The 12147-nt window shown below is 49.3% G+C and overlaps 1 protein-coding gene across 2 annotated transcripts; it reads right to left on the bottom strand.

Moving 5' to 3' along the window:
• Positions 1-85: 85 nt before the first annotated feature.
• On the bottom strand, positions 86-10659 carry top2a (DNA topoisomerase II alpha). Of its 2 annotated transcripts, none has more exons than XM_040177101.2 (35): positions 10378-10659; positions 9679-9828; positions 9466-9556; positions 9296-9359; positions 8976-9121; positions 8392-8489; positions 8089-8301; positions 7724-7897; positions 7454-7555; positions 7177-7314; positions 6944-7082; positions 6693-6850; positions 6487-6612; positions 6258-6368; positions 5890-5995; positions 5645-5754; positions 5371-5463; positions 5172-5286; positions 4961-5082; positions 4707-4855; positions 4394-4625; positions 4178-4312; positions 3861-4061; positions 3581-3776; positions 3292-3383; positions 3051-3206; positions 2887-2970; positions 2563-2772; positions 2269-2389; positions 1754-1915; positions 1279-1453; positions 1142-1191; positions 936-1046; positions 608-819; positions 86-514 (listed from the first exon to the last, which is right to left on the bottom strand). In XM_040177101.2, the coding sequence occupies exons 1-35, from the start codon at positions 10393-10395 to the stop codon at positions 368-370; spliced, it is 4707 nt and encodes a 1568-aa protein (XP_040033035.2). In that variant the 5' UTR covers positions 10396-10659; the 3' UTR covers positions 86-367. The 2 variants fall into 2 exon arrangements, with proteins under 2 accessions (XP_040033035.2, XP_077958656.1); XM_078102530.1 differs by having other exon boundaries at positions 9679-9825; positions 10378-10579.
• Between the last annotated feature and the right edge of the window lie 1488 nt (positions 10660-12147).

The following is a 12147-nucleotide window of genomic DNA, read 5'->3' as shown; positions in this document are numbered from 1 at the left end:
AAAGAAAAGAAAATGTTATAAGTGTTAATTTACCAGCATGTGGGGATTAAATATAACTCGTCAACACTAAAGCAACAAGTCCAAGTCCAATCAATACAAACAAGTCAACTTTATTTCTTCCAAATATTAAATGAACAGCCATTGAAATATTTACAGGACACGAAACACAAACAAGTGAACGACAAAGACGAAAGACTAAAATAAACAGCAGATGAGAAAACTACTGATGGGATCACAACTTATTTTTGGGCCCAAATCGTTTTAGTAAAAATCCGTGTACGCCACGTTAACGACATGGCACAAACATACACGATAACATTTTAAGAACATGTCTAATAAAATCTGAAGCCGACCCGTCGGGTCAAATTCAAAAGTCGTCTGAGTCCGAGTCCGACTGCAGCTTGTAGGTCACAGGCTTCCGGGCTCGGGCGGGTTTGTCTCTCGCTGCGAGGGGGGCGGCGGCCTCCTGGTCCGAGAGCTGGAAGCTGTCGTCCATGTCCCAGCTATTGGTTTTCTGCGAGGAGAGAGAGAGAGAAAACGCTCAGCACGCCGGAATGAACAGACGGGTCGACGCGGGCCCTCCGCGGGGGGGGGTGGGGGAACCGACCTTGCCGGTGACGGTTTTGGCCTTCAGGCGGGACATCAGGTCGCCCGAGCTGCTGTCGGAGTCGTTGCTGACGACCTTCTTCCGCTTCACCTGTTTGGCCTTTGTGACCGGAGCCTTGGCGTCGCTGTCGGAGTCGCCCGAGTCGAACGAAGGGACCCGCTTAGCGGGTTTGGACTTGGAGAGAGCGTCTACGATGGACGGCTGCTTCACATCTGGGGGAGCGGGGGGGGGGCGGGGCTTTAAGAATCCAATCGACATGTACTTGGCAGGAAAAGGCCTCTGCTGTGGGATCTGTGTGACCCGCCCTGATTTAGGCTCATTCAATTACCTGCAGCCTTCTTAGCAGCAGGCTTCCTGGCAGACGCAGACTTCTTTGGCGCAGCCTTGGTCTTGCGTTGAGCTGGCGCTTTGGGCGGAGCCAACTGATCGTCCGACTGAGCTGCAAAAGTACCACAAAGTGCAAACAATTGAGCCTCGGCCGCCGCCCCCCCGTCCCCCATTTTACCAGGTCGTCGCAGGTCACAAAATACTCACAGCTCAACTTGCTTTTAACGGTCGCTTTACTCTTTGCCGTTTCCTTCCTCCTGCCCGGAACGGACAACGTTTGATGAAAGGGAACCGACATTAGAAAGAAGAAAGCGGTGGGGGGGGGGGGGTCATTGGGCACTCACGGGGGCTCTGGAGCTTTGGGACGGGGGGCGGGAGAGTCCGCGTCGCTGTCGGCCGTGGGTTCTGGGACAAAGTCATCCTCGTCGTCGCTGGCAACGGCCCTCCGCCTCGGCGCGGCCTTCGCCCCCCTGTCGTCGACCTCGCTCTCGCTGTCGGACATGTTGTACGTCACCGCAGCTGAAGAGACAGGAAGGAGGGTGAGACAGGAAGGAGGGTGAGACAGGAAGGAGGGTGCGGCAACGCGGCCGCGTGAGTCGGGGAATCGTTTGGTTCATTAAAGCAGCTGTTTGGGCTGAAATGAGCCAATTAGCCACTTCGGAAACGAGCTGCACCAGTGTTTCCGTTCACAATACCAAACATTCTTCCCGGGGTGATTGCGTCTCATCTCATCTCGCCGTCTGCGCTGGAATAGGAATGTGGAAGGCTTTCGTATGTATAAACACAGTGGGAGGGGGGCATAACGGGGAGCAGGTTCACCTTTAGTTTTGCGTTGGACCTTCTCCCTCGGGGCGACTTCTTCGTCCATCTCACTGTCGGACACATTGGCCTCCGAATCGTCGTCCGACCACGGGTTCTTTTTGGGCTTCTTGGACACGGGCTTGAACTGGAGGGTGCTCTGCCGGCTGCTCTTTGACACTTCTGCAGGGAAGCAAGTGCGTTTCTTAGTCATCACGTTACTAAAATGCAGTGCAGCTGTGTTTCAGTGAGCAGTGGAAGTCCAATCTCCATCCATCCATCGGCTGGCCTGCTTAAATGATAGAAACCAATTCCTAATTTAAAAGTGCTCTGCGGATTCTGCCATTGTGCAAATGATGCGTTTTGCAAGAGCTGCCAGCCGAAGTCATTATTCACCAAAATGATGTTGTGATTGCAAAAGTAGAACAGTGATAACTTTCCCCTTTTCGTCTGATTGAAATTAAACTTTCTGGAACGGTAAATGGTACATCGTGATCAGCTCATTTTCTACCTCCGAACTACTGGCGTCCACTCACCTTTTTCCCTTTTCATGACTCTCGGTTTCTTGCCCAGTCGTGCAGCCAAGCTCATCTCCTCCCCCGGCCCCTCGTTCTCCTCCTCTTCTCCAAACTCCATCTTCACCACCACTTTCTCCGTCTACAGTTACAAAAATGAGGTCAGGAAAAAAGGTTTCTTTCCCAGTGTGACAAAAAACCTGCAACACGCGAAAAACCACAGCCGAACTTGTAGCTCCTCCCCTCTTGTGATCGATTACACGCCCCAAAAACTACAAATGGATCCTCCCATTTTACTGATCCGAAGAGACAAACCTTGACATTTTTGGGCCTCTTGCCCTCTCCTCTCCTGAGACAAGCCTTCTTGTTGGCTTCGGCCTTCATGGTGCTGGTGATGCGGGGGACCACGCGGCGACCTTGCGGCGTGGGCTGAGTCTCCTGCTTCACCTTCAGCGCTTTGCCCTTGGCGGGCCCCTTTTTGGCCACCGGCATTCTGGCAGCCTCCTTTTCCTTTTCCTCAACCACCTGTCCGACGAGGAAGAACGGAGGGAAGACGATTACGAGTTTGACAGAGACGCTCCTGAACGGAACCGGAAGCAATAAATGCTCAGCGAGGAGGAGCAGATAAAGAGACAACACCTCCAGTTCCTCCAGGAAGGCGGCCAGGTCTTCCTTCCACAGGTCCGTGGGAGCCTTCTTCTTCAGGGTGTTGAGCTCGGTCAGCTGCGAAACGGCAGTCGGGTCAAACACACGCGGAAACAAACCAGTAGGAAGATCAGAATTTGCCTTTAAGTCGATCGCACCTTGGCGTCCCTCTGTTTGCACAGCTCGTCCTTCTTTTCTTTGGTCAGGTACCACATGGGCATGCTCAGCAGGTAGTTGTAGTCCGGCCCGCTGGTGTCCTCCTCCTCCTCCTCCTCGGCTCCTTCCTCCTGCTCCTCCTCCACGATGTCCACGTTCTGGGAGCGTGAACACAAACAGTCTTTACGCTGGCGGAGGCAGACTGTCCTGCGTGCTGGAGCCGTACGATTCAAAGTCTCCCACCTTCTCTTGGGCCTGTTTCCAAGCCTTGACCGGGTCAGAGTCGTAGCCCATCTGCTGCAGCATGCGAATCAGCTCCTTCTTTGGCTTGTTCTCTGAATGTAGACAGACGTCAATGCTTTAAAAACACATTCCAGATGACAGCAGACTGGACTAAAACGACCCTCTGAATCGTGACTGCTGTGATTATTACAATTATTACAGAAGAAAACGTATGAAGAGCTTCTCTTCTACATTATCAACTAGTTATCTGTCCTTTACCTTTCATAGTATTGTTTAAACAGCCACTCACCGATGACCAGGCTGCCCTCGATTTTCTCCAAGATGAAGCGAGCTTGGTTGGTGAGCTTGGCGCTCTCTGCCCCCAGCATGCCCACCAACCAGTCCTTCCGCAGCACGTAGTACTTCATCCGCAACTCAAAGAAGGCCTTCAGGACATCCTGCACAGACTCGTACTTAATCAGGCTGCCCACGTGGTCAAACAGGACCTAAAGAAAAGGGGAAGAGTTAAAGTCCGTGATCCATCCTCCTGCTAAATCATCACATATGTGCACGCGTGTGTCGCCAGCTACCATGGAATTGCAGGTGAGGGTGTTCTGAAGTTTGAAGACTTTGTGCAGGCCGGCGGCCTCCGCCTCACACAGCTTCTCTTCGGTCATCTTGACCACGAAGCGCACAGTGGTGTCGGTGTGGTACTCCTTGTAGTCTGTGATCAGAGGCGGGACTTTGTCTGAGCCATTCAGCATGGGCTCCAACACGTTCTCCTTGTAGCACTGGACCGGAGACAAGGCGGCGGGAAATGAAATACAGACCCAAATAATCATGGGGGCACTTAATGAATTTATTCCACTCTGGACACGGTGGAGGGGGAGAGGGGGGGAGGACTTACCTGCGTCCAGGTTTTGACAGGCAACTCCGAGATCTCAATGGTGGTGGAATCAACGATGGCCACCTCCCCGCTGTTGATGAACTGGTTGTCCATCACCTGGTCAATCGTACCTCTGAAGCCCTTGTAGTTTGGAAGCTGTAGGGGGACAGGGGGGGGCACGTCATCAGACCTGTCCACCAGGAGACCCCAGATAGCAACTCGGTGTCGGGTGCTCACCATGGGGAGGGGCTCGTCGCCGCTGAGCAGGCGGTGGATGTTGGAGACGATCTCCCGGATGTTGTAGTTGGGGATCTTGCTGGCCCAGCCGGTGCCGATGCCCTCGGCGCCGTTCACCAGCACGGTGGGGATGATGGGCAGGTACCACTCGGGCTCCACGCGCTGGTTGTCGTCAACGTTGTACTTGAGCAGGTTGTCATCCACAGCTGGGAAAAGGAGGCGGGCCAGAGGGCTGGAAGGTTTGGAGAATTCTCGAGTTAAACACCAACGTTCCGCGATGTGCGCGTGACGTCTGCACCAGGAGACCTCTGACCTGAGCATGGTGAAGATGTATCGAGGGCTGGCAGAGTCCTTGCCGCCGTGCAACCTGGTTCCGAACTGACCCAGAGGCTGCAGCAGGTTCAAGTTGTTGCTTCCCACAAAGTTCTGGGCCAAACCGACAATGGTCATCATGAGCGAGATCTGAAACATTGACCAAGAGTTGGAGTCGTCGGGTTATTATCAAAAATTTGATTTCCCCACAGGAACAGAAACCGCTTGTAAACATTTGTGGTGATGTGGCCTCACCTCTCCGTGGTGGTAGGCGGACATCTCCGCCACCGAGCCAGCCAGCTGGGCCACCTTCACCTCCCGCTTGTCGTTCCTCTTGAAGCAACTGAACAGCACCTTCCTCTGGCCTGGTTTCAGACCTGACACACACACACACACATTAAAGCACGCACACCCAACAAACTGTTCCTTAAACATGTAAAACCGGTGAGGTGATCACGTCACGCACCGTCCACCAGGCAGGGGATGGACCTCTCATTGTCAGAGTTGGAGAAGAGCACCAGCTCCTTGTTGACGAAGTCGTTGTAGGAGAGCGACTTGGTGGACTGGCTGTACAGGTAATCCTGTGGAGAGGCAGCGAGACGCGATGAGACAACAGACGCACACAAATGCAGCGCGATGCGCCCGCTCGGCGGTCGGGCCGTTACCTCTGGCAGGTTGTGAGCCCTGCGCTGGCGCCGGTTAACCATGAAGTTGGTGAGCCACTCTTTACGCTCGTCCACCTTCTTCTTGCTAAAGGCCTGGGTGAAAAAAACACGACAAGAATATGATACAAAACCTTGAATAATCAACATCAGCAGCAGGAAGCTCGAGATGAAAGTGGATGTTGAATGTTCTATTGAGATCTTCGGTGATCCTCCCCGGCTGTACTAGCAATGTAACTCAGCCAATAAGGCAGCAACGAGACGGGGGACATCTTACGAGGGAAATGGCTTCGTCATCTTCAGGTCCGGAGTACTTGAATGGGATCCGGTGTCTCTGCATGTCAGAGAAGTACTCCTTGGCTTCCTGAGATGTGCTGGTTCCCAAACCTGGACGGACGAAGGAAACAGAAAGCTTAGAACGCAGCATTGAAAAGGCAAAAAGGTTAAAACCGTGACATTGGCCAGGAATGAAAGGCTGCTTACTTGTCACTCTTACTACCACACAGGGGTTTTAGAACAAACCTTTGTAGTATTTTATCTTCCAAGCTTTTTGGTTGGGCTGGCTTTGCTTCCATGCGTTGTATTCAGGGATACTGTAGAAGGACAGCTGAGACTTCTTATGAGTTGCCTAAAGAAAAGAAGCAGAGAAGAATAATGATAAACAAATCAGAGGATTCATCAAGAGTACAACTTTCACATAAATGGAAAGTGGAGGAAAAGAAGGAGTTCCATGGTTTTGACAGCAGGTGGCAACGTTGGTCCAAACTCAGGGAGACTAAAGTTGTGCGCCTCAAAGTTCCCAATCCTCATTTGATTCACATCACATGTGAATATAAAGTCAGCTACTTTTAATAATGAATCTAACGGGTTAAAAACTTCTCTAGTTTCACCTTGATGATGGGCGTGATGAACTCCTCCAGGAAGTTGTGGCGCAGCAGAGACGGCCAGTTGTGATGGATGAAGTTGATTAGGAGCCCCTTGATGTGGGAGCCGTCTTGATCCTGTCAAAGGAGTGACGTGGTCGGGTTACATGGACGTCACCGGTAACCATTAATCCACCCGGACCCTTTAACACGAAGCCCGGCACTGAAGTGGGTGACAAACGTGACTCCGCCCCACCTGATCGGTCATGATCATGATCTTGCCATAACGCAGACTCTTGAGGGATTCCGGGTCGCTGTAGTTCTTCTTGTACTGAAGGCCGATGATCTTAATGATGCTGTTGATTTCGGCGTTCTCCATTATCTGATGAGGAAGAACAAAGCGTTAATGCATCTACGTCTACTCCATCTTTGCGATACACCATGTGAAAATGATGAGCCAACCTGCTTGAGCGTTGCCTCCCGGACGTTGAGCATTTTTCCCCTGAGGGGGAAGACGCCGTAGTGGTCCCTGCCGACCACGCCCAGCCCAGACACGGCCAGCGTCTTGGCCGAGTCCCCCTCCGTGAGGATGAGCGTGCAGCCGATGGAGTTCTTCCCACCTGCCAGAGGACGCGGTTTATTGCAGGACGACAGCGGCTCATTTGCTTTCTCGACAGACAAAGACTGCAGAGGAGAGGAAACCCGGCGTGTACCTGCATCGTTGGCATCGTCCAGCTTTGGCACCCCTTTGATTTTTGTGTGCTTAACGGTTGAGCATTTCTTGTTTAGTTGGGTCTGAGCCTTGAACTTCACCCAGTTCATGATGCTCTCCACAACCCCGCAGGATGTGGCCTGCGGGGAACAGAAAACAAGCGGGCGGTTGTGACATCGGAGAGCGATTACGCTGGAGAATAAAAACCCGGGGCGAGTGATTCCTTGTTGGCACCTGTTTGATAAACTTGTCACTGAGCGGACAAGTGGAGCCAAAGGTCTTCTGCTGCAGCGTCATGTTCTCTTTGGTCTGAGAGTCAAAGGTCGGGTTCTCGATCAGGCAATTGACAAACACACACAGGTGGTTCTTCACCTGGAAGGAGAGGGGATGGAGCATTCTCAGGTACGTGGTTGGCCAACAAGAGACAAGCAATCTCTGGAATGTTTTCCACTCTGACCCCCCCCCCCCCCCCCGCCCCCCCCATCACGAGGTCACGACCAGGTGACTTTACCTGGAACGGCTTGACGGCCACCCCGGCCTTGTTCTTCTTCTTCACCACTTCGATGAGCTTGCTAACCACCTGGTCAGCAACGTAGTCGACGTGCCTCCCTCCCTGAGGTCCAGAGGACGGGAACGTTTACACGATGGACGCATGAGCGCCTACAGCTCGGGCCGTCTCAATGAATTATGATCATTCAATCATACTGCTTAACTGAAGGTAACGGTGCGTTTAGCTTTGAGGTCACGACGCAGAGCCTCTCGCACATATCCATGTGATCACCTTGGTCGTAGCGATGCTGTTGACGAAGCTGACTTGCTGGAAACCCTTCTCGCTCGTGGTGAGGCAGACCTCCCAGCGGTCGTTGACGACCTCGTGGACCACGGTGAGGGCGGCGCCGAGCTCGTCCACCCGGTCCTTCACGTACATGTCCACGTAGCTACGGAAACCTGTGAGCTGGAGGGCAGATCACAGGGTGTTAAAAGAGACCCGTGGACGATATTCAGGGTGACAGCCCTTCTTTTCTCTCAGGACATGCTGGAGTTATCACATCCATAACCCTTTCTAGTCAGGCAAGATGTAGCTGATGGTTAGGGGGTCGAGAACAACCGGCTGGAAGGGAAAACCGAAGTGGCGCGGGAACTTACTGGCAGCTTCTTGTCGTTGAAGAACACACGAACGCCCTTGGAGACTCCAGCGATGTCGTACGCCCGCCTGGTCATCAGAGCCACCGTGTCTCTGTCCAGGATGCTCATCTTGAACTTGGCGAGGTCCGGCCTGAAGGTGATGCAGGTGTATTCCTCCCCGTCGAAGGGTTTGATTTGGGAATCTCCGGTCCTGCTCATGTTGTCATACCAAACCTGTGGAAAACATGGAGATCATGTGTAATTACACGTTTCCCTTTCAAGTTACAGTCATTTAAAAAAGGCTTATCGCGGCGTCCTCCTTACCTGCTTGAAGCTCTTCTTTGACTCCTTACAGGAAGTCTCTACAGTGAACTTTGTGCTAAAGATGTTGCAAAGTTTAGCGCCATATCCATTGCGTCCACCTAAAGAGGAAATATTGGCGTGAAAATGTCAGATATACTAGAAAAGTAGCGATTAACTTATTACACAAAGCTGTAGTGTACATACAAAAACCTTTGTGTGGCTTTAAGATGCATTTCTGTCGACTAGCATGATCATGAATTCAGTTTGCACTTAAAGATAAAATTAAATATATTGTTGTTATGTTAAACTATAGTCCTACAATGAGTCTTTGATAATTTGTATGAATATAAAATATATGTTGGCAGCCTTTCCTGTAATTTCCCTTTTAAAGAAATAGTTTAAATATAGACATGGTTTTGTTTAAATGAACAGGTTGGATTTCAGTGTAAAGTTGCATCGAGCATTTGAATCACCTTTAATTTACTTTTTTTTTTCTTTTTAAGAAAAAATAGAAACCCAAAGAGAAGATGGCCAGAGAGAAATAAAAGCCCAGGTTGTAAAGAATTGATACACTTGAGTCTTCAGAACTCCTTCATCAGTCTTACCAGTGACTTTCTTCTCGTCATCGTCATAGTTACTGGAGGTGAGGAGCTGTCCAAAGATGAGAGCAGGCACATAGACCTTCTCCACTTTGTGCTCCACCACAGGGATCCCCCTCCCGTTATTCCACACACTGATGGTGTTGTTTTCACTAAAACGCAAAAAACACACACACATTTCATAATGTGCTTTTGACAAAACAAGGAGAGCAGTTTGGGTCGGTATAGGTGCTATTTGACCATTTAAAAGGCAAGGGGCCACTGTGGTGGGATCACACATTACTTTGAGATTTTAACTTGGTCATCCACTGTTCCGCGTGACTCACATGTCTATGTTGATCTTGATGGTGGACATCTTCTTGTCCCTTTGCTTATTGTCAGCTGCATTTACTGTAGAATGGGGAAAAACACTCAGTTTAGCAGGACCTCCATGTGATGGCCCGCCACGTCCATCGACGTTATACACAACTTAAAGTCATGTGAGCTTCACACCCACCAAGGATCTCATCAAAAATCTTGTAAAGCCCAGGGACAAACGTCACATCACGGCAGTTCAGTCCATCGTCCTCATCGTACACCCACATTTGCTATGGAGAGAAACATCACATGAAAACCATGAATATTTGGCTCCCTGTAAAGAGCCAAAGGACATGAATAAAGGTTTATTTGAGAAGCCATCCGGGGTCAAAGACTTGGCCTGTGACCTTACTTGGGTGACTGGCTCTACAGATCCAATGTAGGTGTCCGGTCGGAGCAAAATGTGCTCCAACTGAGTCTTCTTCTGATAGATTCTCTCCACCGACATCCGCTTGGGATCTTTCTTTATCTTTTCCATGGGCTTGTTATCAAAGAGGCTCTGCTGCGAATGACACAGGGTTACTTATCAAGAGCCGCGTTTGAGCTACGAGCGATATTGGTACAAAAACACAGCAGAATCAGCTCCACATCTCTGCAGCTTCATGAATCCTGAGATTTAATGTATACCGAACAACATCACACAGTATCCCATCAGTATAGTCTATAAAAACAACATTGAGAACTTCTGAATAAAAGTGTTGCTAGAACACAAACTGGTTAGAACCGATCGACTTAACGTTAGATACTGCTAACCGTTAAAGTTAACTAACGTTGTTGTCCTAACGCGACATCACGTTGACGCTGTGATGGGAGACGGGACTTATCACGTTATGGATGAGGACATACCAAACACACGGGGTTAGGAGTGAGTTAACGACAGTTAACGTTGGGGTTAATGTGTTTTTTAACAATACGTTAAAAGATGTTAGCTAAATCTGGCCGTTGCTAGGACATTTTGCTTAGCAGTAGCGTTAGCTGCTGGCTAACGTTAGTTCCACAAGTTAACGCTAGCTAACGTTAGCAGCAAATATCGACGTTTTTGTAAAGTTACCTTCAGTGGTTCCGCCATTCTTCTTATATTTACTGCTTAACCGTGGTGCTTGGGATGACTTATAAACAACGCCTTGACCTGACCTGACTGGTTGAATACTACCTGCACGGTTGCCTTGCTGCACTATTCTGTACCGTCTGCGGCGGAGGCGAGGACGATGTTTGAAAATTTAAAATTTTGGAGCCAAACCCCCGTGATGGCTACATCGACCAATCAAATGAAGGTCCGTCTGACGTTTCACTTCAGTGACCAATCCGCTCTTTTGAAAAGTTAACGACCAATGACCAACGGTTGAAGAGGAAGGAGCCCCCGGAAGCCCGCCCACATGGTGTCTCCCAGCCAATCAACTCGTCTAGATGTTAAAACACATTTATCATCGGCACGATATCGTCCAGATTCCGAAAAATAGCCACTTTGTATTTTTGTTGTTGTTAATCTTAACAACTATCTATATAATTCTGATTAATTCTGATTTGCCCAATGTGGAATTAAACATTTACGTTTGTAAACTGTGATCCCTAATTGGATGACTAAAGGGATCATATTGGTCAAGGATCACACATTCATGATTAGCATACAATAAATAAACCAACACTGATTAAGCAGAGCTGAAACAATGTTATTCTACCGATGTGAAATACATAAAAAATATTTAATATTTCCTAATAGTAAATCTGTATACATCTCCAGTTTGTATCACAAATGTTGGTACATATAATGTTTTAAATGTTTGCAGTAGCCTGTAGAACACTGGAAAAACTCCCCGTGGGTGCTGACTTTAAGCTTCAAAAGCTGTTTGGAAATCATTATTGGGAGATCATTGTCGGAAGCACGGACCATTCCTCCTCTGCGTGAGAGACTGATTTCACAAACATGAGCACATCATCTCCCCACAAACTGAATACATACCAATGTCTTAAAAGATTGCTAGACCCTTCATCTATCGCTTCCCTGTGAACTCAGTACTATGCTATATAACCAAGTAGCGTGTACACTGTAGACATGTTTTATTCATTATTCCTCTCAGGGAATTGAGCGATGGGTCACTTGACTTGCGTCAACGGAACCTTTCATTTTAAGCACCATCTCTTTATTGCAGCATTTAATAGACTCACGGACGTCAGTTTTTGGCTCCAACTGTCGTCCTCTTGCTTTCCTCGGACGTCATGAAAATTGTCCATCACGTCCTCTCGGATCTCTCCTCAGATTTACCTGTGAGCGTTGCCTCGCTGGCCTCCTGTTCACACCTTCACAACAAGGAACAACTCATTTTCCCAGCGTGCAGAAAAGTAACTGTTTTTCTTCAGCGAGGTCAAAGAAGGATCCAATAAAGTGATTCACCAGCTGAAATACAGAGCACCTCAACGGCGTCAACATGCGCGAGCCCAACAGAATGAACCGGACCTACTGGGGTGATCCTTTGACCTTTAGTTCAAGACAAAATGCCTGCAGAACTACTCCGTTGGCTGAGATGCTAACTAACACATGCTAGCATGCTGACTATTAATGTTAAACATGGCTGAAGAAACAATAACATTATCTTACAATTCTCTTTTCTTTTTATCCTTGAGGCGAATGAAATATAAAGCTTGTGGTTGGGAGCTTTTGAAAAGACTCAGCCGGCCGAGGCTCCGTCAGCGAGGGAATTCAACCATCTCTTTATTGCAGCATTTAATAGACTCACGGACGTCAGTTTTTGGCTCCAACTGTCGTCCTCTTGCTTTCCTCGGACGTCATGAAAATTGTCCATCACGTCCTCTCGGATCTCTC

The sequence above is a fragment of the Gasterosteus aculeatus genome, chromosome 5, assembly GCF_964276395.1.
Source record: "Gasterosteus aculeatus chromosome 5, fGasAcu3.hap1.1, whole genome shotgun sequence".
Taxonomy (NCBI): Eukaryota; Metazoa; Chordata; class Actinopteri; order Perciformes; family Gasterosteidae; genus Gasterosteus; species Gasterosteus aculeatus.
The sequence above is the reverse complement of the archived record's forward strand: the minus strand, read 5'-3'. Positions and strand labels throughout refer to the sequence as shown.

What these genes read in the sequence shown, in the direction of transcription:
- top2a (XM_040177101.2), bottom strand. An exon ending in GTGACAAGTTTATCAAACAG is followed by an intron (nt 7,083 to 7,176) that starts GTGCCAACAAGG and finishes TGTTCCCCGCAG; the next exon opens with GCCACATCCTGCGGGGTTGT. An exon ending in CGAGGGCAGCCTGGTCATCG is followed by an intron (nt 3,384 to 3,580) that starts GTGAGTGGCTGT and finishes GTCTACATTCAG; the next exon opens with AGAACAAGCCAAAGAAGGAG.